Source organism: Typopeltis vanoorti, chromosome 7, assembly GCF_054136105.1.
Source record: "Typopeltis vanoorti isolate ZY-2024b chromosome 7, IOZ_Tvanoo_1.0, whole genome shotgun sequence".
In the NCBI taxonomy this organism is placed as follows: Eukaryota; Metazoa; Arthropoda; class Arachnida; order Uropygi; family Thelyphonidae; genus Typopeltis; species Typopeltis vanoorti.
This window is the reverse complement of record NC_143555.1, coordinates 15,027,943-15,051,599: the sequence shown is the minus strand read 5'-3', so window position 1 is coordinate 15,051,599 and position 23,657 is coordinate 15,027,943. Positions and strand designations below refer to the sequence as shown.

The 23,657-nt window shown below is 36.1% G+C and overlaps 1 protein-coding gene across 2 annotated transcripts in view; it reads right to left on the bottom strand.

Moving 5' to 3' along the window:
* LOC150104503 (SEC14-like protein 2) overlaps positions 1-12,747 on the bottom strand; it is a 66,179-nt gene extending 53,432 nt beyond the window's left edge. The window contains exon 1 of one of the 2 annotated variants that reach the window (XM_090395677.1): positions 12,519-12,747. In XM_090395677.1, coding sequence (XP_090251803.1) covers positions 12,519-12,527 — 9 coding nt within the window. In that variant the 5' untranslated portion in view covers positions 12,528-12,747. Of the gene's footprint in view, positions 1-11,880; positions 12,013-12,518 lie in introns of those variants that run through there. The other variant, XM_090395678.1, reaches the window with a different exon arrangement.
* Positions 12,748-23,657: the final 10,910 nt, after the last annotated feature.

Sequence of the window (23,657 nt, the reverse complement as noted above, 5' to 3'; positions counted from 1 at the left end):
TCGAAATATTTTTCCTAACTTTTGTCCTACAAACTATCCATTTAAATGAAAATATAAACATCTAGCAATTTATTTTCACAAGCATACCAAATAACTTATTAATAAGTTCTTTTTTATTTAGAGATAAAACAGGCAAATCGTCCCCGTGAACACACACGGATCTACAGCCAGGAATACTTACGACAATATGCGGAAGAGATGTGTCCTCACCACATGTCGTTAAGAAACCATGAGTCACATCGTGGTAGTCAACCTCCTGAATAGGAGATGGCACATGAAAGGGATGCGAATACCTAATTTGAAGAAAAGGTAGTAGTTCTCTATTTAATTCACATTCAAACGTGTTTATTGCGCCATCTGGTGTCAAAAAACAAATGGAACTTTCGTGTCTCCAAATTTTATAATTTATTAATAATGTAAAACATCGCTTTCAAAATTCGCCTCCATAATATCAGACCTTGGGTGGGGAAAGACCGAAACGGATTCTGTTTGGGTGCGCGGAATCTTTATAAAGGTTTACTAACTGAAAATGATTTAGGGCATCATTCGGGGTAGTGGAAGGACTCTTTTCGTTCTGCAAAATAGAAAAACTGACTGGTGAACACGCAAATGACATATAATAATGTGCTGCTTGCAGCGACATAGTTTTGGCCATAATTTCGTCCAAAACGAATAACAGCAAAGGTACCCAACATTGGATGGTCATCAGTTTGGTGAACCAACCAAACAGACCTCTGTGGGTTCAGAGATGGTCTACTCCTCAGGGATTAGACAATCTACTGCCTTAAGAGATGTTTACATTACGCTACTTTTGATTTTTCGCATTGTCACGTTCTTTGGAATTTCATGGAATAACGAAAGGTGTCCCACCTTATTATTAAAATTCTCTGGATTAGAGATAAGTTGATGGAAGTTTTCGCTTGGCGATGCTACCAACTAAATATTTGGTTTAATCCTTTATTCAAGTGTAAGCAAACAAAGTTTGCGCCTGAAGTACTTTCAGGACTTGGGCAACTTGTGGTAAAGGTGGTATAAGTTCTCATCACTTAATATCACCACTTCCGGGTCTGGCTCCCACTGACGAGACCTCAATAAAAGTCGAAACCGTTCTGGTTAGTGACCCTTCTCTTAATGCATAGCATTATACATGTCCGCAAGAGAGATGTGCTTTGCATTATGGGATACTAAGGTAAGTGATAAGAACTTATACCACCTTTGACACTAGTTATCCCAGTCCTGAAAGTACTTCAGACGCAACATTTGTTTACTTACACTTGGATAAAGGATAAAACCCACTATATAGTTGGTTGGTTTTTGTATATTGTTTCTAAAGTCTCCGAAAGAAATCTGTCGCCTTTGTACCTTTGAAAACTCAAAGATGAAACGGACCCTTGGACATTCAGATAAATATCCACGGATCCGCTTAAAATATAATTCGAGGGAGAGTTGGGTTGCACATAACATTAGCTTGCTAATCATTTAAGTTGACTTTTAATCCAAAAATCTCACAATTCTTTAGTGTAAAGCATTAAATGAAGTAAATGATCTCGAATTGTTATTTTGGTTTTATTAACTCCTAAGGATATTATTGTTGTATCTTACGGCTTGTGAACTGTTTTGTATTCGACGTTTAAGAGTTAGAGCAACGTCTGTTAATAAAGTGTAATAGGGGGTGCAGCCATATTTGTCAATCACAGAACCACAACTTAATAACTGCATGCTTGGAGATGTCACCTTGACGTGTCTTGAAATTAGTTGGTTAGAATGTCTACGAGACTAAAGTTACAAAAAGCCTCCGAGAAGGTGCTTTTGTTACGAGATGAAAACGAGATTTTGTAAAGAACGCGCTGCCACCGCTGGATGAGACCGGATGACTCACTTTTATTCTAAAGACCTCCTTACAACAGTTTCTGGAATTCTAGATGAGTGTCAAACTCAAGTTTTTCCAACCGAAAAAATGTGACATCGTCTCAGTGATTGCACTGCGAAGCCCCTAAATAGATTAAACCCTTTTTCTAAGTCGTAATTGATTTCTTTTTTAAAAAGTAAAGCTATTTCTTTACCAAAGAGAAAAGGAAAATACTTGGGAAATGGATTAAAACCAGGTTTATATTTAAAATAGCTTGGTATCTTTACACAAGGGTGGTCTGAAAAGTTCTCGGCCTCGACCATAGATGGCAACACTATCGGCAAGATTTTTTTCTAAGTTGGTACAGCTGTCATAAGCATCCATGTGAAATTGTAAGTCATTCTATCAAGTAGTTTGTTTTATACAGCTGTTTGAAGCAAAAGTGTTGTCTGTATCCCTTGAAATGGATAAAACTGAGTATTGTGTGGTTATAAAATTCTTTGTAAAAGAAGGTTTAACGCTAAAAGAAATTCATTTGAAGTTTATAAACGTTTATGGGCACTCTTCTCCTTCGTTTTCGACAATTAAGAAATTTGCAGCTGAGTTTAAACGTGGCCGTACCAGCCTTGAAGATGATCCACGTGAAGGATGTCCAAAAAGTGTAACAACACCGGAAATTATCGATCAAGTGCAAGATATGGTATTGGATGACCGGCGAGCCAAAGTGCGTGAAACTACTGAGACTACGGACATTTCAAAAGAACGTGTAGGATATATTTTGCATGAAGAATTGCAAATGAAAAAGCTTTGCGCAAGATGGGTGCCGCGCTTGCTCACAGCAGATGAAAAACACACTCGCATGAAAATCTCTGAACAGTGCTTGGAACGTTTTAACAAGAATAAAACTGATTTTATGCGTCGATTTATTACTATAGATGAGACTTGGATTTACCATTACACACCAGAATCCAAACAGCATTCAAAACAGCGGACAGAAGCGGGTTGTTCAGCGCCAAAGAAGATAAAGTCTGTTCCATCAGCAGGAAAGGTTCATGGCATCATTGTTTTGGGATGCTAAAGCATTTTGTTTATTAATTATCTTGAAAAGGGGGTAAAACAATAACCAGGGAATATTATTACGATCTTTTAACCAGACTACACAAAAACATTTGTGAGAAAAGACCCGGTTTGCATAATAAAAAATCATTTTTCATCAGGACACCTGCGAAGGACACAAAGGTGTTTTGGCAATGCGAAAATTAAGGGATCTGCACTATGAATTGTTGAAAAATCCACCCAATTCCCCAGATTTGACTCCCTCTGACTTCTGTCTCTTCCCAAAACTAAAACTTTCCTCGCTGGTCAGCGTTTTTCTTCGAATCGAGAGGTGATTGCATTTGTAGAGGGGTATTTTGCAGATCTTACTGAGAACCACTACAGGGACGGGATAATGATGCTGGAGCATCGCTGGAATAAATGTATTAGTCTTAAGGGAGATTATGTTGAAAATAAAAATATTTTAGAAATTATAAATTCGTTTTTTCATTGTTAGGCCGAGATCTTTTCAGACCACCCTCGTATACTGTATATAGTATCATATCATATATATTAATTATTTATGATATATCATAAATAATTAATTTATTATAAATAATAAATCATAATTAGAAAGTCTGTGGGATTCTTCTAAAAGATCCTCCCCTAGCAATTTTCACTCAGTTGGATTAAAATGAAGGGCAGGTTGTAAAGAACAAAGACGACATTGAAATTCCACGGACACATTTATTAATCTGATCGTTCATCAGATTTCGACTACTTATATCAAGTATATTAGTATTAAATCAGGGTCGACTAAGGTTTAGATAATCCGGAAACCTTGTTTTCGACACCAAACATCCAATAAGCAGTTGGTATTGTGACACTGGGCGAAGAAATCCCTCTCTCAGCTAAAGACATTCATAATCCATCCATGCTGCTGTGAATTCGAGTAATGCACAGCATGTTTATTGTAGAACGGGTGCGCTAGCAAATTGGCCAGCCAAACCACCAATTACCCTTTTTAATTCTTGTAAATGTAAATTTACTTTCAAAATTTGAACCATTTCATGTCATCGGCAGCAAGAATTCCACTAATTATAAAATACGTCAGTAAATTAAGCCGTTGCAACCAGTCTTCCTCTTTTTCAATATCTGACTTTCTTATGCTTGTTTATGAGAGACATCTCCTTTTAAAACAGATTCGAACCCACTTTCGAATCAAAGGTCATCGTCGACCGACTCAGTTGCAGAAGCTATGTATTCCAGAATTAATACCTATCCTAATACTTAAAATTATAGAGGAATAAATTTATTAAATACCTCATTAAAAGTACTAACAAGAATCCTAAATAATAAAATAACAAAGGACATTAATCTATTAGATGAACAACAAAGTTTCAGAGAAGATAGATCATGTACAGTTGCAATATTCATAATCTGACAGTTGATAGAGAAAACAATCGAATACAAGAAAAAATTATTTATATGCTTTATAGACCTGGAAAAAACATTTGACAGAATATTAATTCAAGATGTAATAGAAATATTGCACAGAAGAAAAGTAGCAGAAAACATAATACAAATGATTAAAGAAATATATGATAATAATAGCTGTATAATAAAAATCCAAGGAAAAATAAGTAAAGAGATACAAATTAGTAATGCCATTAGACAAGGAGACTCTAAGGCCAACAATATTCAATATAATAATGGATGAAATAATACAAAAAGTTAATGAAATACAGGTGTGAAAATAAACAATAGAATAATAACTATATGTTATGCAGACGATGTAATAATAATTAAAGAAAATGAAACTTAGCTACAAGTATTACTACATACATTTAATAAAGCAGCAAAATTGTATAATAATGAGTGATGAAAAAACTAAAACAAAATGTATGACAATATCACAAGAACCACAAAGATGCAAATTAGAATTGGAAGGTACTATTATCAGAGAACAAATAACGAATTACAACTATTTAGGTATACAACTGAACTGGGAAAGAAGCCACATCTAGAAGTCAGAGAACAGGTTGCAAAAGCTGCAAAAATATCACGATGCTTGAATGAAACAATATTATTATAATTATTATGTGACACCTCCAGGGAGTCCAAAGACTCATCGAGGGAGAGTGTGCCAACAGCATCGAACGATTGGTCCCTTTACAGCTACTAACCACGCTCAAACTTGCTTAACATTTTTCGTGAGCCATTAGTAGTAGAGGCACCACCAATCGACCAACCTTTGCTGGCATGGAAAAATAAATAGATTAGATTAGAGACAAAAACACAGAATTTATAAAGGGGTAATCAGGTTTATTACGACATATAATGCAGAAACAAGACCAGGCACTAGGAGAACAAGACAAATGTTAAACACAGGTAAAATGAATATATCAAGAAATAATCAATAAATAGTCCATAGAACTAGATTAGATAAAATAAAAATACAGATATAAGAAAACAGTGTGAAATACAAGCAATAAACAAATTCGTATCAACCTGAAGAATAAAATGGATTGAACATGTGGAAAGAAGAAGTGAAGATAGAATAATAAAACAAGTCTATAGTTGGAAACCAAAGAATAAGAGAAGAACAGGAAGACCTAGAAAAAGATTAAAAGATGTTATTAAAGAGGATGAAGTCTTGCTCACAACAGATATCACATCTAATGCGTGAAGAAGAAGAAGAAGACCTGTTTCGCCTGTACAATCTCATTCTTCTGACATCTACCCAACAACATGGAAGCAAGCCGATATCCAGTCTCTTATTAAAGAGTGGGATAAAATTAGCCAGCTGTCATCACCACTGTCCCCACCTCAATATTCACGAAAACATTGGAGAAACTCATTAATAGCTAACTTCCCCCTTATTTCCCCCAAGAAAGATTTAGGTTCACTTCCCCTTCAGTAACACATAGCTGTTGGAATAATATCGGATTTTTCTTCTTAAGTTGAGCTTCATGTGTCGCTTCTCCTGGCATAAACACATGACATCCATAGCCTCCTCGTGATCTAAAAACTAGAGTTTTTTTCCAACTGAAATCAGATATAAATCAGAAATTAATTCTGACAATCTCAGGATCATATTCTGACGTTTGGGGTGATGTACCATAAACCTCCCTACAATTATTGATTTTATCCAGAAGAATACATTCGATTCATTCTCTCATATTTGTTCTGTTTTCATATGTGCCTCTTCTATAGATAATTTCGTGGCCATTGCTCCAACTAGTCATTGGCATCTGCTACTCTCTTTTACGTGTCGTGTAAAAACACGAAAAGAAATTGATCGTTATTATTCACATCCGCATATGACCCACCTTCACGCTTACAAAACCCACTACTCATCTTTCACTCTCTTTCGCTCTCCACGTACTTTTGTTCTTTAAAACAGAGCTGTCTTCACAATTTTCCCCCAAAGACTACTAATCTCCGGTTGTTCAAGAAGGGTATCAGTATATCCATGTATCTCTATCTGATTGTAGATATAGGAGGATATTTATAAAGAAAGCAAAAGTGGTTCCTCCGCAGACACATTTGCAGATCTTATCCTTCAACAGTTTCATTTGCACTTAGTATATAGTTGTTGCATAAGTTATTTAAAGTCACTCGACTATTTCCGTACAACTGAAGCGAAATGACGGGCGGAAATGTAAAGAAAGGATAACAGAAAACAAAGTGCCGCAGACCTCGCTACAAGTAGCATCTTTCAACCGATTTCAACAATTCCTTCCTCGATTGTGCCACCTACTTAAGAATCTTGCTTCACGTTCTCGCGTATCTATACAACAACACTGCTAATTATTAGGAAATGATCTCAGCAAAACAGATGCTTCTAATGTGCTGCAAATTCCTGTAACATCTGAAAACATGGCGCTGAGACTCGAAGCATCCGGCAATACGAACAGTATATGTTCTACCCGCTCTCTCCTCATAAGACCTTGTTGTAGCTTCGAAGTCAATGGGGTTACACCGCTTCAAAATACCATTGTAATTTATCAAATATAATTTTCATTTTGTCGATAATCTGTTAATTGTACAAATATTCAAATATGCAATCAGACGTTGTTATACATCTCCATACGCTGTGCGACGTATGTTTTCTGCACGTTTCTTAATGTCTGTTTGGGACTATTTTCGTAGAATAATAGAGATTATCATCAGTGTTTCACCAATTCCCGTTGAATACAACAACATCAAGAGAAATATTACAGAAATAAAGGGGAAATCTCAGATAAAAGTACGATATTCTCTTTAGGGAATGAGAAGACCTTAGAATAATTCAGTTGAACTTGTCTTAAGAAAATGACAACAAAATAAAATATTTTAAAGAGCACTTGGATGCAATCTCAAATTTACTGTCTCGTTTCGTAATCTGGACGTTATTTCAGTAATTTTCCAGCTAATTATTTATTGTACAGACGTAAAGGGAAAAAATTATGCTTACAACTCCACAGCTGTCGGATAGGCGAGACTGAGCAAGAGTTGTTGATCTGCGTGATGAAATAGATCTGCGTCGCTTCTCGCAATCAAGAAGAATAACACTGTGTAGGGAAACGTCACTCACTCCAAGTGAGCATTCAAGGACGTGCTTCGGACATTTTTATCCTAATACATGGTGCTGAAGGGTACTCAGGCCTTCGTAATTGTACTGGTCAAACTACCCCTCGATATACACGTCTGTATTTACAACTACGAAGTTCTAAAGCGAAATATATATATATATATATATATATAAAACAAAAATAAAAAAACGATCGATCAACTACTGTAATGGAATTATTTAGATTTTTGTTTGATGTAATAGAATATCAGAAATACCATGAAATATCTCTTTGGTTAATATTGCAGTTTTCGAATGAAAAATATCACGTGACTTCCGTATGACCGATTAGGAAAACCCTTTCCAAAAACAGTTGTTTCATTAAAATTAAATTCACATTTTTTAGTCCAAACTACATCCTCTGTCCAAAAATCAACCGAACTTTTCGAAAATAGAAAAAACTAGTGGCGCCACCTGTTGTATCTTTTTGTTGTCGAAAGCGACGACCTTCATTAGTGTTGTGTCAACTGTTTGTGACATTTGTTTCATTAGAAGCCGAGTTATAGTGCCAAGAGTGACCGTGTGTTTTAACGAACGGTCGGTCGTCACGAATTCTCGCTATCAATCGCTTCAAAACTTCGAGATAAAACTCACCATTGACCGTTTGGCCAGGCGGAACGAATTCTTTGTGGATAATGCCCTTGGAATCGTAGAAACAAATCAGTTACTTTTGACTTCTCCAAGCGACTTTTTTTCGGATGCCCATCTTCTGGTGGACTCCACTCTGGCGATTTGTTTCGGGCTCATACTCAAAACACCACGTTTCGTCACCAGTAACGATCGTTTTAAGGACGTTTGAGTCCTTACGAGCGGTTTTAATGGGATCCTTGCAGTTCAATTCGATACATATTTTGGTCGTCGGTCAACTTGTGGGGAACAAATGGCGAATTCAATTTACGAAGGCCCAAACTCTTGATCAAAATGATGTGCACAGTCGAGTTCTTTCATGTGTTACTCATAGAAATATGAATATGAAAATAAGGAATATTGGAGTCACCTTTAGATCAGCTCATATTAAATGCCTAATTATTGCAGTGTCTCTACCAGATGCACAATCTACCAACATAAAGTGGGTTAATTTTTGAACCCTAAATGAAGCACCACAATTGCTTACGCACAAGGCCTTCCCGAAGCATCCCCTACATTCACATCAAGCCATCGCATCGCAAATAAGAATATAATAAAAATATTCTAGTAAATCGCAGGTAAAACGATACAGTGGAACGTAGAGAATAGTATTCGAGGTTGACAATTGTCTTTTCTTTAGAGGTCTCGAAGACTATGGTTTTCCGATTGATTAGGTTTCCTATACGAAGATGGCACATTTTTTTGTCCCTCAACCTGCCGAGAAACACACTCGAATAACTGGGATATTATTTTGGCCTTGTAGCCTTAGTTGCTTCTGGCATAATTCAGCCATAACAAATTAAACTCTGTAACTAACCTTGTAGATTTTTCGAACTCCCTTTGGTTACTGGGCGTTAATTTACTGAATAATCTGTGCGTTTTTTTTTTTTTTTTTAGGTAAAGAAACCCTGTCTGTTAACCTAGACAGATAATGTTGCTTACAGTTGATATTCGACGATACTTTAGAAGCCTGTAAGTTCCTCTGCATTAAGAGACTGGCAGTGGAGTCTGTGTATTTATTTGCTTGAATATAGCAATGTAGATGACAGAAATATACTGTCCATAGTAGCATGTTTCCTTCTAGAATCCTTCTTCTAACACCGAACCTGTCCTGCATTATAAACAATAATTATAGAGCTTGAAAAAATTAAGAGTCTAAATAAATCTTATGTGTATTTAAAAGTTGGAAAATTCATTAACATTCAGAAGTTCTTGATGTCGTTTGTTGCAAATATTGCAGACTATTATTAAATCTCATTACTTATACATGAAGACAAAAATGTAATATCTCTATTTTCTTATTCGAGTAAAGACAGTAAAGTGGTTTAATGAATTGGAAATTATCTAATAATAACCAGAGTTTGGATAGTCAGCCAGTAGGATGAAAGATGGACTCCTCTTGTAATGTAACAATTGTTAGGAAAGTTGTATCACCAAACTAGTTATTAAATTTAAATTCTTAGGGAACATTTTGGGAAAATAAACAGTCGTACTGGTTACAGCACTCTTGGCATTCCGACAAACTTGGATTAGACCGATTTTTACTATAATTTGTTAAAAAAACAAAAATAAATCCGCTAATGCTTTTATTTGCCAAAAGGAGTACGTAACGGCGTTTAGCCCTAAATAACTCTTGAAAACTGGAGTGGAGCCAGTCATAGATAGCTCTTAGAGAAGCAAAGTGGGTTATTTTTCCACTGATTAAACACCCGGGATATTTCACCTTTTGAGAAACCAGTCAGCTCTGCTGTTTTCAACATCGTGTCCCGGCTAGACGGCACCCACAATAAGTATTTTATCTAATTCTAAAAGATCCTTGGATACTTCGCTTGACACGAGTTCTGTAACGTTGTTTTAGGAACAAAAGTTTTTAATGGATGCTATTATTTCCCTTGTGTTTGATTATCTTCAACCCTGCACAACTTCGTGGAGGATTTTTGCTATTCTGAACTGATTACGAGAGGAGTCTATTGATTTGTTTTTTCCTCCGTCAAATTGGGTATCTACTTTCCAAAAACAGACAAAATATGCGCTGAATAAACGCACATAAATTAACAGTTTGCGTACATAATAAGTTGGTTTTACAATTAAAAGTCATTTCGGCCTTAAATGCAGGAAGTCCCTCCCGGTTTACAAGTTTCTTTGCATTTTCTTTCTGATATCGCACTTCCAATCATATTTCTTTATTGGCGAGTGTTTTCTATCATTTCATAGAATGCAGAACTATGTGGAATTGCTGCATTCACTCATCAAACCAGATTTCTCCTTCCCCACCACTTTGTAATAACATTACAATTTTTCTTGTAACATTACAATTTGCGCTGTTTGCTAATTGGTGTTGCGAAGAAAAATTACTTTGGTACGTGATATCTTTTTGTGTTTGCTTTTGATTTACTGATTTGTGCTGATTTTCATTGACATATCCCATTCTGATCATCAAATATTTATAATATTATTAAAAGTACTTACGAGTGAATGCACTTTTTCTCCTGTGTGCTGGTAGTTTTCCCTCTTTCTGTCCATCCTGGAGATCGCTGCTTTGTACGCTGGTGGTGGATGACTCATTATCTGTTGCGTCACAAACACCTTCAATAAGAGATTTCTTAATACCAAAATTAAACAAAGTCCCTTGTTCTCTTATTCATGTTAAAATTTAAATCTGTAGGTCTATTACTTTTAAAAAATCACGGCACTACCGTTTCGAAACTTTCACCTACAATACGAACTTGCGAAAGTATTCAGATTTTGAATATTACTTTTGGAAATTCAGATTTGAAAATTTTCTTTATACTTCCTTGCCGATTGGTCACTAACATTTGCAACACGGATGTTATTTCCTTCAGTTTTGAGAACAGAGGATACGCCGCCCATTGTTATAATCCGCTTGCAGGCAATTTTTACGATCAGTCATAAACAGCGGTATCCTTTTCCCAAATGTTGAAATGCTTGAAAATTAACGATAATTCATGAATACTTCCACGTTTTAAAATACATGGCTTGGGCACTAACATTTGCTACACAGATGTTATTAAGCGTTCTGGGTGTCAGTTTTTCAACATATTCACGAATATTATTCCCCTCAGAATATTTCCACTAGAAAATATTTATTCATGAAAAATGCTTAGAAAACTAAAATGACAAATTCCCGGAGAACTTCTCGCGGAACACTTATTCACCTTCCGCGGTACACAGTTTGGGAAATCCTGATGCACATGATGGTCAACATTTCCAAGCAACTTCAAAACCTTTCATAGAAATTTTTGAATTTGACGAAAAAGGTTCACTGGGCGTCATTTGAAAATATTTAGTTTTTTCCCTATAGCAACAGTATGCAAATATCTTTCGATGTATACCAAAATCCCACACAGTTTTTTCCGAATTTAGCGGTGAAGGTCGTACTCCATTAGGGAAGGAATTCAAAACATTTTTAGTGTAAGCATAGCCTGCTGTAGTGTTTTGGATACCGTCGAGGCCACGATTAGATTGGGTCTGGACACTCCCTGTCTCGGTGTCGTGTTCACAAGTCTTTCATCCCTACTGCATGCCCCTAATGTGTAAATTTTCTCAATATTCCACTAACATCAAAAACAGAAGAAAAAATGTTAATATTTCTGTGATTAAAAAATCTTTCATAAAAATAAATAAAAATTATATTAAGAAAAAAAACAAAAAAATGCACAATAAAATATAGAAAAAAATCCAACTAAACAAGAAAATTCCACATAAAAAAAAAAAATAAAATAAAAAACTTTACCTTCATCATTTGGGAGCTTAATACCAAAACTGAATAAATCCACCATCACTTACAGACCTCAAAACTCGATTTGTTATTCATCACTGAACTTCTACCACTACAATTCACCCAAACTCTCCCCCAGTACATCATGCATGGCAACTTCCGTAACAAAACGGAAACGATACATGCGCCTTTGTTAAGTCTGATGTCACATATAACAGTTGACAAATCGCCAGCAAATTCAAAAATAAAATAAACCTCATTAAATATTAATTGATATTGAAAGTGGAAAGTATAAACTCCACTCTTACATATATAACTTCCTTTAAAGTAGTTTTCATGATCCCATTTGAAATTTATGTATCGACTAATATACTCTTCTACCCATAGAGGGCGACTGTTGTCTTCCCACCACGCTGAGCATCGTAAAAGAACCAGCCGAGTGCTACTTTTCTTCTCATTTAGTATTAGTAATGACTGTTGCTGCTTCATTGAATTGACAATGCTCAATGCAGCATTTCGGACTATAAAAACAGAATAATTGTCACATTACAGTGAGGTCGCGAACCACATACAGGACACAAAATAGTTCCTTAATGTGTGAAAACTATTCTGTTAATCTAAAATCAACTGAGAAATACTAGAAATAATTTTACCTTCTCCATAATTCGTCTTCAGCTGAACTTCAGACATTGCGTGATCCAATTTAAAACCGTCGACCTGTTTTGCGATCCAAGCGAAAGGAGACATTCCAGTGCCTCCACATGACAAATCTAAGTCGCAACGAAGCTTCAATTGCAGCCGCAGAACGAGCAGCCTTGAAGGGGTGGGAATCACCGCAGAGACTTGTTTTCAAAAATGAAATCATCAACAGGATCAGAAAATGCGTTGGTTGTTACGTCCGTTAGACGGAAATACCGCTACCTCATGCATCTTTCGCACTTCCGGAACCCTATCCGACAGTCCTCTTAAATGACACGAGTGGTGATCTCCGATTAGCTCCCGAAGAGTGTGGAGACCTTTGGTCAAGACCTTGGAAGTCGCAAACCGAATAATTTGGTTTGTAGTGAAAAGCAGAGTAAGATCAAAATAATATCCGTATTTGGTCGCGGATTGGCAGCGTAAAAGAAATATAAGGAAAGTAATTAACTGGTTTAATAATAATAAATAATAAAAATAAATAATAATAATCCATTCGTATTATTTTGATGATAATAAAAGTAAAACTATACGTGCTTAGGAGATGCCGATAATTATTTATTTTATTTATTCTTATGGCGAAAGCAGCCACAAAACGATACTCATAAATCATTACTATAATTTCTTTTCAAACAATGAACTAAAATTTCAACATTTTCTGCGTGACGGATGTGACGTATTGCTTTGTGTTTCCGTGGCAACAGTACTCTCGACTGTCAGTTCCTACTGGTTTTCTTTTTTGCTAATAAATTAATTCATTTCATTCTAAGCCCTCTGTGGTTTTAAGAGTTTAATGAGGAGGAAATTGGGATAATACAAATTTTTAGATGTTTTTTCTCCTAATTTTCGATGCAAGTTTAGAGAGCCAGTTACTTTCCGAGTTTAATTTAAGAATCAGTTTGTTTTGTACTTTCAAATATCGTTAAGACTGCCATGAAACAAAACGTTTAATTTATGTTTAATTTAATAATTAATATCCTTTCTTTTAGGCTTGCACGGTGATCCGAATGCATTTTTGGAAATTATGGAGACAACTACCGTGTTTGAATAAAAACTTTAGTTTACTATTACTAAAATTTTACAATTCGACGTTTCGACCTTTATGTTAAGGTCATCTTCTGGAGCGTACAAATATACACAGGAAACAAGCTATACTACAATCATACTGGTTCGTTAAAGACACTGACTAACCGCTACCACAATTATTGGCCTGACCTCTGGTGGAAAAAAAAAATTATACATCAACGCTAAAGTCCTATTATTTGTGTTGTCTACTATATACATATATTAACATTATATTAACATCATTCCAGCCAGTTGGAGTGGAATGGTTTCTAATAATAGCAGATTGGCTGGAGTCCTGACTTGTGTTGAATCTTTCAAATTAGGTTGGCTGAATGTGTGCCATCCAGATCCTTGGAATTTTCATACCATCTTTATTGTTGATATTTGGGTGGTTTATCAGGATTTCGCGGGATTCTTTAAATTTTCTTTCGTACCATGTTTTTGTACGGTGTAGGGAGCAGGTGCTTTTCCAGTTGATTTGGTGTAAGGTGTTGAGTGCGTGGTCTGTGGTCTTATGGTGAAGCAGGCCTCTCAGACCACGCACTCAACACCTTACACCAAATCAACTGGAAAAGCACCTGCTCCCTACACCGTACAAAAACATGGTACGAAAGAAAATTTAAAGAATCCCGCGAAATCCTGATAAACCACCCAAATATCAACAATAAAGATGGTATGAAAATTCCAAGGATCTGGATGGCACACATTCAGCCAACCTAATTTGAAAGATTCAACACAAGTCAGGACTCCAGCCAATCTGCTATTATTAGAAACCATTCCACTCCAACTGGCTGGAATGATGTTAATATAATGTTAATATATGTATATAGTAGACAACACAAATAATAGGACTTTAGCGTTGATGTATAATTTTTTTTTCCACCAGAGGTCAGGCCAATAATTGTGGTAGCGGTTAGTCAGTGTCTTTAACGAACCAGTATGATTGTGGTATAGCTTGTTTCCTGTGTATATTTGTACGCTCCAGAAGATGACCTTAACATAAAGGTCGAAACGTCGAATTGTAAAATTTTAGTAATAGTAAACTAAAGTTTTTATTCAAACACGGTAGTTGTCTCCATAATTTCCAAAAATGTAATAATTAATATGTTTAATTTATTGGCATATCCAAGCAGAATGACGTTACACGCTGACTTCGGCTTAACTATTGTAAAGGAAACTTCCCAAATAAATCTTATAGTGTAGTAGTTCCTTAATACATTGATAATAATGTTGAATTACTTTTTTTTTCTCTTTTAGTTGTTTAAAACCGAAATAGTTCGGTATTATAATTACTGTTCTTTCTTTCCTCTTTATCCAAATCTTGACATAATTTTCAGAACTATTTTAAATCCATCGCTGATGCAATCATTCGATTTATAAATGTACTGGCTTATCGCACGGTATTGTGTTTACGGAAATGCCGTGACAATTCTAACTTATCTGCTGTAAATCGCAGAATACATTTAAGTTACCGAAGTTACTGCTTAGTTTTGGATTGTGTCGAGTCGTAGTTTAGCCAGGAAAATGGCTGCCTTCCTGGTAACAACACGTTAAGCGAAAGACACGTCTATCGGGCTTATTATGACATGTACAGGATGGCCCATAAGTCACGAAAGGGTTTAAACATTTAAAAAACTTTTTTATTTATTATTTTATTCCTTTTTGTTATAATGAAATACAGAACATGGAATTTTTGTTAATAATAAACACATTTCGTTTTTTAATGTTTGCATTGAAGTATAAATAAAATTTTAAATGAAAAAAATCACATCACACTTTGATAATTCCACATTGATGTGTACTGGGGGGGGGGATATCTTCCCCGTATTGAAACATTGCAAGTAGCGTAACGTTTTCGGTAATTCAGTTACTACCATATGAATATCATGCAATATTCTGCTAGCTTATATCAAAATCGTGTCTACATTAATTGCAAAATGCTTAGTTGTAATATTCCATTAAACTTTCTCGAACCACAGCATACAACTCCCACATTAGTTCCTGGTCTCGTTTTTCCAACTACAAGAAATATTACTTGACTAATTCCTGTAGACGATGATTTTTCTTGTCTGATGGCATCCAAACAAACCAATTAACACACGCAGATGACGAACATAATACATTCGTCCTAAGTGGTCCTCTTCAACCATCCACCCAGTTTGGATTCATTTGCATACAGATCTTTATCTTCTTAAATGTTTAGGAACTCGTAGCAAGCGAAGAATCCAAGGTATTTGAATCGTATCATGTCGCTTCGTCATCGAGAAAATTAACCTACGATGAGAATGCGACGTACCTCGCATGCATCTTATTGAGACTTCTTCCAGGGTGGACTGCAACATAACAGAACGAATTATTTCTCGCTCATCCCCTTACCTGACCCGCCTTCTTGGTCTGGTCCATGTTCCTTCTTGCACATGCTCGAAGAATCTTTCGCTGGAAACGCGTTTCCATTTGAAGTACGTTCGTCTGAATAGTAGTCCGAAAAGAATGAGGTAATCATTTCTTTTTAATTTCTTTGTTTATGTGACTCATTAATCATTCATATCTGGTTGTGTCAGAATTCTTCAAGGATGTCCAAACATCATTAACGTTGTTTAACTTGATATCTGACTGTTGCATTGTAAATTATTTCTTTATGATTCCGAGATGCAAAGTTAAATATTATGGCTACCCCCTCTTACGTGTTCCGCACAAAGCTGGTTGAATCATTTACAATACTTACTAAATGGTTAATTGAATGGGAAATATTTAACGAAGCACTGAGATTAATCGCGAACCCTTATGATGACGTCATAGTAATAGACGCAAATTTGAAAAGTGACCGTGAAAAGTTGGGAAAGGTATATCTATGACGTAATTATTAAAACCACTTAATCTCAGGAAATTCCCATTCTATTTCGCCACAAGAATATTTCAGTGATTTTGAAATAGAAATCTTCAAATTATGTTACACCACAAGAACATTTCAGTAATCTCGAACGTCGTTTGACGTACATAACAATATCATCGCCACTAAAGCCCATAATTACGTGCTCAGATCACCCAGTTGTCCAATCAGCCAGCTTATTTGCTTTAGGGATCTTGCACGCCAGTGTAATGATTCAGGTGGCATCAGCTAGATGAAACAAGGCGATATTATTGATACAGCCGTGTTCAGTGTCCACACTATGACAATGGACAGTTGAATCTTGTTTGTTTGCATCTGTCAGCATTTTGAATGAGACAGTAATTCGGAAGCGTTCTCAAAAACGCTCCTCGAAGAAGCTTCTGCATGCCTTTGGCTCAGGAGATTGTAACTTGCCTCATTTGAAAGGTCTTAATATTTGAGAAATAAAAATGAAACGCAAACCTAATAAATTTGATAATCTCGGTAATTTTTTTTTTTTTCAATTTCTTGTTTTCTCTTGTGTTGGTATTTTGTTTTTCTATAACGTGACAGAAGACTTGGGAGAAGTATGAAATACTATGATAATTCGTGACACAAAAGAGTTTAAAAATTCCAGGAAAGTACAATATGTAGGTATTATTCTGTATACACGATAAATGTTGCAGTAATTGTTGCATTATTTCTCTAAATCGCTCATAGATGGCAGCAGGAGGAACCTAAATGTTAACCGATGTAAAGAATGCATGCAAGCTTTCCTCAAACATAAATAATAATAGATTTACAGGGTGCACATTGTCATCGACGACATATCGCTTACTTATCCTTTTTCCTTAATTAAACGCAAGCTTTAATTGATGAAGAAAAATCCAATATATCAAACCCATACAGAGAGGTCGCAAAACATTTTACTTGCCAATTCGCCATGCATGTTGGCAAGTAATACAAATGGCGAATTATCTGATGCTACCATCTATTGGCCAAATAACCAACTATTATGTGTGTTGTAATTTATACAAAATTATATAAAAAAAACACAGTTGAATCAAAGAAAAACAGAGACAATATCAAGGAAAATTATACACATACTTTTCCTTGATATGAAATATATGAAAGAAAATTTAGAACTTTCTTTTCGCAGTGATTAATACTTTGCTGAATTAAAATATTAACATTTTGTTGCTATCACGCGTTTATCACGTACTTTTTACCAATTTGGGAAATTGTCGCTAATCATAATGTTCGATCCGGTGCACAGTTGGTTGGACTGAAACTAATTTCTTTTGTTAAAAGAAGTCATCATTGGAATTGGAATTTTCCATTCTTCGCTTAGTTTTACACACTGATTATGTTTTGCGATATTCAAAAACGAAATAAATACTAATACTGATTATTTAACATCCTTTTTTTCCCACTTTGATATATTTTCCCCTCGGTTATTATATTCTTATGGTACCAACTAAACCCCTTCGCATCACTAACAGAACTTGAGCCGTTTTCTGTTAAGTGAATTGTGACGTATCTCTTGGCCGTAATTTCATCCAAGTCCATCAGGATGGACCAAATGGAGGACTGGTAAGAAGAGAAGAAACTGTTGAAAGAACAGAAATATTAGCTTTAATTCTGAAATATTAACAACTCAACCTTTTCCAGCTATCTGTTGCATGCAAAACGTCTTTCGTTGACTGGAAACCCTTAATTCCTCCTGATCAGCTCTGCTTAGGAATGGGATGAGACTTGGGTTGACTCACACGAGCCTCTTTTGAGATAACAATTGCAGTTTTTGCAAGAGGCAGTTGCTGTTACTGCGGCCTCCATAGAAGGAGAAGATTTTGTATGTTTGTTCGTCGCTCAAGGGAGGATACTACTTGGTGACAATCAGTCATTGTGTGTGTGTTGTGGGATGAAACGAAAAAGTTAAGTTTCTGAGAGAAAGTAACACTCCCACATCCTATCAGCTCGGCTAACCCTCTTTAAGGCAGTCTTTAAAAAGGTTTTTTTCTTGCCCCATCGAGAGGCTGCGAATCCATTCCTTTCTACGAAGGTCAAATATTGCGCCCCAACTGGGGGGTGGGGGAGAATGATTTCCGACCGGTAGCATTTACTTCCGTAATGACGCTGAATATACACGTACGTCTATCGAAAATCATTTCTTTGATCTAAATAATTCCTATTCATTCCTTCCATTGCACTTCATCTCATTTTTGGCATTCATTCAAATCAAAGAAATCGAATGACTTGAATCCGGTTACAGTTGAGACCTGTCATTGTAGTAGTACTACTAACAGTATTTCATGTGGCTGTGAGTTTGAAGCCATCTGGTGTAAGGTGGAATCTATCAAGACAAATTACATAGTGGGGTGTTGTTACAGACCTGGTGGATCGGATGCTGGTGATGAAGAAATGTATCACCAAATAGAAAAGGTGAGAGCGAAAAGAGTAATCATAATGGGTGACTTTAATTATCCAAATATTGATTGGGTAGTAGTAGAATCTCATGAGAAGAATGAAAATGCATTTATTGAGCTATTGCGGGACATCTTCCTCAATCAGCATGTGACAGGAGGAACTCGAGGTCAAAGAGTGTTAGATTTGATTATAGTGTCAAAGGGCGTTTCAGTTAAAGACGTAACTATTCTGACTCCGGTTGGTGACAGTGATCATGCGGTACCCACTTGGGAAGTGACTAAGTTTATGAATGTTACATGCTGAACTACAAAGCAGGAAATTATGACCAACTGAGGAGTATACCGAGTTCAGTGGAATGGGATCGGTGGATGGATGGAAAGAATATCGACAGTGCATGGGAAGCATTTAAACAATACTTAAATGACGCGATATAAGAATGTGTTCCGAGAGTTCGAAGAATAAATAGAGTAGGAGTCAAATGGATGTGTAATCTTATTAAGCAAGAGATTCCTAAAAAAGTGATGATGCGAAAGGAATACGGTAGTATGCATAAGGATCCCAAATATTTTACGGAAAGCTAAGTCTTAGTATGAAAAGAAACTGGCTGTGCAAGCTAAAGACAACCCACAAGAATTCTATTGATATGCTGCAAGTAAAAGAAAGAAGAAATATGAAAGAATAACTCTTCTAAATGCAGATGGCATGAGGTCACTAATACCTCTTCACTAAATGAAGAAACTCAGGTGTATGAGGAGGAGGTACTAGAGCTTTTGCGCAAATTGAATAAGAATTCAATAATAGGGATTGATGGGATATATCAATCCCTATTATTGAATCCCTGCACTTTGGTGTGATTAGATATCCAATGTAGTATTATATTGGTAGGATAATGCTTGAAGAATGTGATGGGGCTAGGGATCTTGGCGTGTTAGTATATAGGAAGTTGAAGTTAAGGGGCCATGTAGCAAAGATTGCAAATACAACTCAAAAGATAATTGCAATGCTGAAACGAACATTCACATGTAAAGATAAGGATGTTATTTTGCCTCTTTACAAGGCCTTGAAAAAACCTCACTTGGACTATTGTGCGCAGGTCTGGTCTCCTGGTTTCCGTTGTGATTCTGATATATTGAAGAGAGTACAAAGGAGAGTGCTGAAAATGATATCAGAATTGTGGAATACTAATTATGAAGATAGATTGAGAATTTACAGACACTAGCAAACAGGAGAAAGAGGGGTGATGTGATTGAGACTTACAAACTGCTGAAAGGGTCATACAGGATTTCATTTGATGGAATTTTTCAATTTATGGAGGGTGTGGAAAGGACGAGAGGGCATGCTTGGAAGCTGAGAATGAAGGCCGCCAAGAAGGGTGTGAGGGCTAGATTTTTTCTCAGAGGGTGGTGCGTGATTTGAATAGATTGCCATTGAATATCGTGTATGTGTGTGTGCAAGTAGTGTGAATGAATTCAAGCACAAGTATGATAACTGGTGCGTGCAGTATGTGGCCCTCCCTCGATGAGTCACCGACTCCCTGAAGTTCTCTTAATAATAATTATAATAATAAAATTAGAACTTTATTTTCGCAGTTCCGAAGATATTTTTTTGAGTCTTATGTTGGTTAGAATCCCATTATTAATCCTAGGAATTTTTATTCCGGTTTCTCAGTGACGGCGAGTAAACCAGTTCTCATGTGGAAGTGGCGGAGATTTTCTTCCAGCAAAGTAGACAAACCAGCCGCAGAACATGCACAGTTAATTGGCAAAATACACCGTTAGGAGTTTGGGAAGAGGGGAAGGTCGTCATTGTCAGCCATTATCTGTTCTCTGATGATACAAGCCCCCCTCCTCTCGACAAGTCATCTATTCTGTCTATCTTGAGTTTTTTTCTATCATCTTTTACCCTCCATCTCGCTTTCCTCTACGATAGAGTAAGAAGTTCCATAACTTCTTACCTAATCTTCTGTCCATTCTTTCCACATAATCTCTATTTTTCACTCTTTTTTTTTCTGGTTTTACCATTTAAAGTTTTTTGCATTAGAAGTTTTGAAATATCGATTACCGTTTTTGTTGTATCATTAATAAAAGTGATGTTGAATTCTAATTGCTGAACTATGCACTATTATCAACAACGGATGTTGTCTTAACTGGCATCTTTCCAGTGAAAGCCATTAATAAGATGTACCTCCCCATTTGCGATTTCTTTTTCCAATAGAAAAGACATTTGAGCGTCTTCTATTAATTATTTTACCATTAATTTTATATGCACTATTTAAAAATCATATTCCTTGGTAATTTTTACTGTTTAGTTTAGAAAAAAAAATTTAAATAAGGAGACCGTTTTGGTTCTCCACTGTATTTGAAATTCTGTCATCATTCGTGTATACGTCGGCGTTCGCCTCGAAGTTAGTGCTATCGAAAGTTCTGGAGCCCATCCCACTTGAAGTAGTCAATTGGTGTACCTGGTGTCGCTTAGAAAAGTAGCAACACGTGTGGAATGTTCTTATCTCAACCTGAAGATGGCGTTAGTGCTCTGTATTTCTGTGCAGTGAGTCCTTGTCAGCTGCATTTCACAAAATTCTTAAGCTCTTCTGAGTCATTTTGTCTATCTGTGTATACATGCCATTTTTGACTGTCGAATTTTCTTGAAATTGTAATACAAATCTGTGGTTCTTCAAGACCCACGACCTGCCAAGTATCTGACTTTCCATAACCACATATATAAAGGTGTCGTTTGTTTGTTGTTTACTAAGACGAATACGATCTGAACTGCCATTCAACGAAAACATTATTTTTTGTTGTCCAATTTGTATTACGGGATCATTAAATTCGTGTCAGCATTTAAATTATATGCATTTCAGTGTATGGATTGCTTTTCACCCTTTAAGTTGTATTGCTAGTTCATGTGTTTGTAACCAAAACCAAGGTCATGTAATGCTTTCAAGGATATCACGTTGTCAATACCGAAATATATGATCTTTTTGCCACTGAGCGGTAGCTGTTGGTGTAAAGAGAGGAAGCAAAACAGGTTCTATTCTTTTTCCTTCTCCGATTAACTTATTACAAATAATTTCCCAAACTACCTTGGCAGCAGCGTTGCCATAGAAACAGCAAAAGGTCGCTCAAACTAGTTCTGTACAACGAAAGAAATGAAGGCTACAAGCACGCACGCACGCATCCCAAGAGTTATTAATTGGACATCTTCGAAAACACACGGGGAAAATGCGTTCCGAGAAAAATTGCCGATTCTTCGAAAGTTCTCGCAGTTGGATATCTGATGAAATGCTCACCAAGCGAGATTTTGATTTTCTTTATTTTGTTAATTATAAGGAAAATTGACTTTTCTCAAGCATTTGTCAAAACTTGCATTCTTCAAGTTTTGACGCTCATCAGTTAGGCATGTAAATCTCAGCTTATGTTGGTGTTTCGTTTTAATACCATAATGGAGGAGGAAATCTCCCCCCCCCCGCTCAAAATCTAGCGTGAAACATGCTTTTAGACGACTTCGGAAGACCTCATCATTCATCATCCTGTCCATTTCTTGATTGTTGTCCAACAAAAATTTCTGTACTACCATTCAGAATGAACTAGCGTACCCTGTTGGGCATATAGAAAAATGTATACGAACGAATTCTATGAGTTATCATTTCAAATAGGGTCTACTTGAGAATACCTTTCCAAAATGTATAGTGAATAAAGACCGGCATCAGAGAAATAGTTGTCGGCCTGGATGGCCGAGTGGTTAGTGTATCCGCTCTCCAGCCAAAAGGTTCAGGTTCGAATCCCGCCTAAGGCATGGATGTTTGTGATTATCCTGTTAACTGTGTGGAAATGGCATCTCCCACCCTACGACTTCTTCTATATCAAACTACAAGAAAATAAATTATTTTGCCGAAAATACATACTAAAATGGACAGTATTAGTGAAAATACCAGAGTAATGCTCACTCAATTGAGTTGCCCATTTTGGTAAAAATACATCTTGCATTCGCAAGTAAGAGTATTCTTAAAAGGTGACTACACCTCCGAATCCGAAAAATTGTAATAATCAAAGAAAATGTGTTGGACAATTCTAATTTATTACATAGAAAATAATTATTACCAAATATGAATTAACATAATCTAAATCTACGTACTTTGTAGATTATATAACCATGTAAATACATAAAAATGTAATATCAATTATAAGAAAACTTATTTGAAAACATTCACAAAATTAGAATAATTTTTTACATGGTTCAAAATATTAGAATAATGCGGAAATAAATGTACAAAAAAGTACAGTCAAAGGGAAACAACACGATGATTAGTACTTTGTTGCATCCGACTTTACTTTATTTAAAATTTAAACCCCACAAATTCTCAGTGGGGTTTAAATTTGGTGAGTTTTCTGGCCAAGGAATTACATTGTTTTGCCTTTCATTGAGCAATCTATTAATGGTCTTGGAAGTGTGACAAGCAGCTGAATCTTGCTGAAAATGGAAATCTCATCACAGAAATCTTCCGATGCCAGTAACGTAAAGTATCCAAGAATTTCTTGGTACACTTTGGAATTGATTCTTTCGTACACAATACACAGCCCACTTGGAACCTCTGCGGTCATCCATGCCGATACCCTGAAAGAGGTTGTAAAGCTCATCGGACGTTTCATGCTATCACATGCTTCTTCATTAAGACGCTAAACACCTTTGTATCCCTTGATGACCATGGGGACACACGGAACATGCTGTTGTCGCT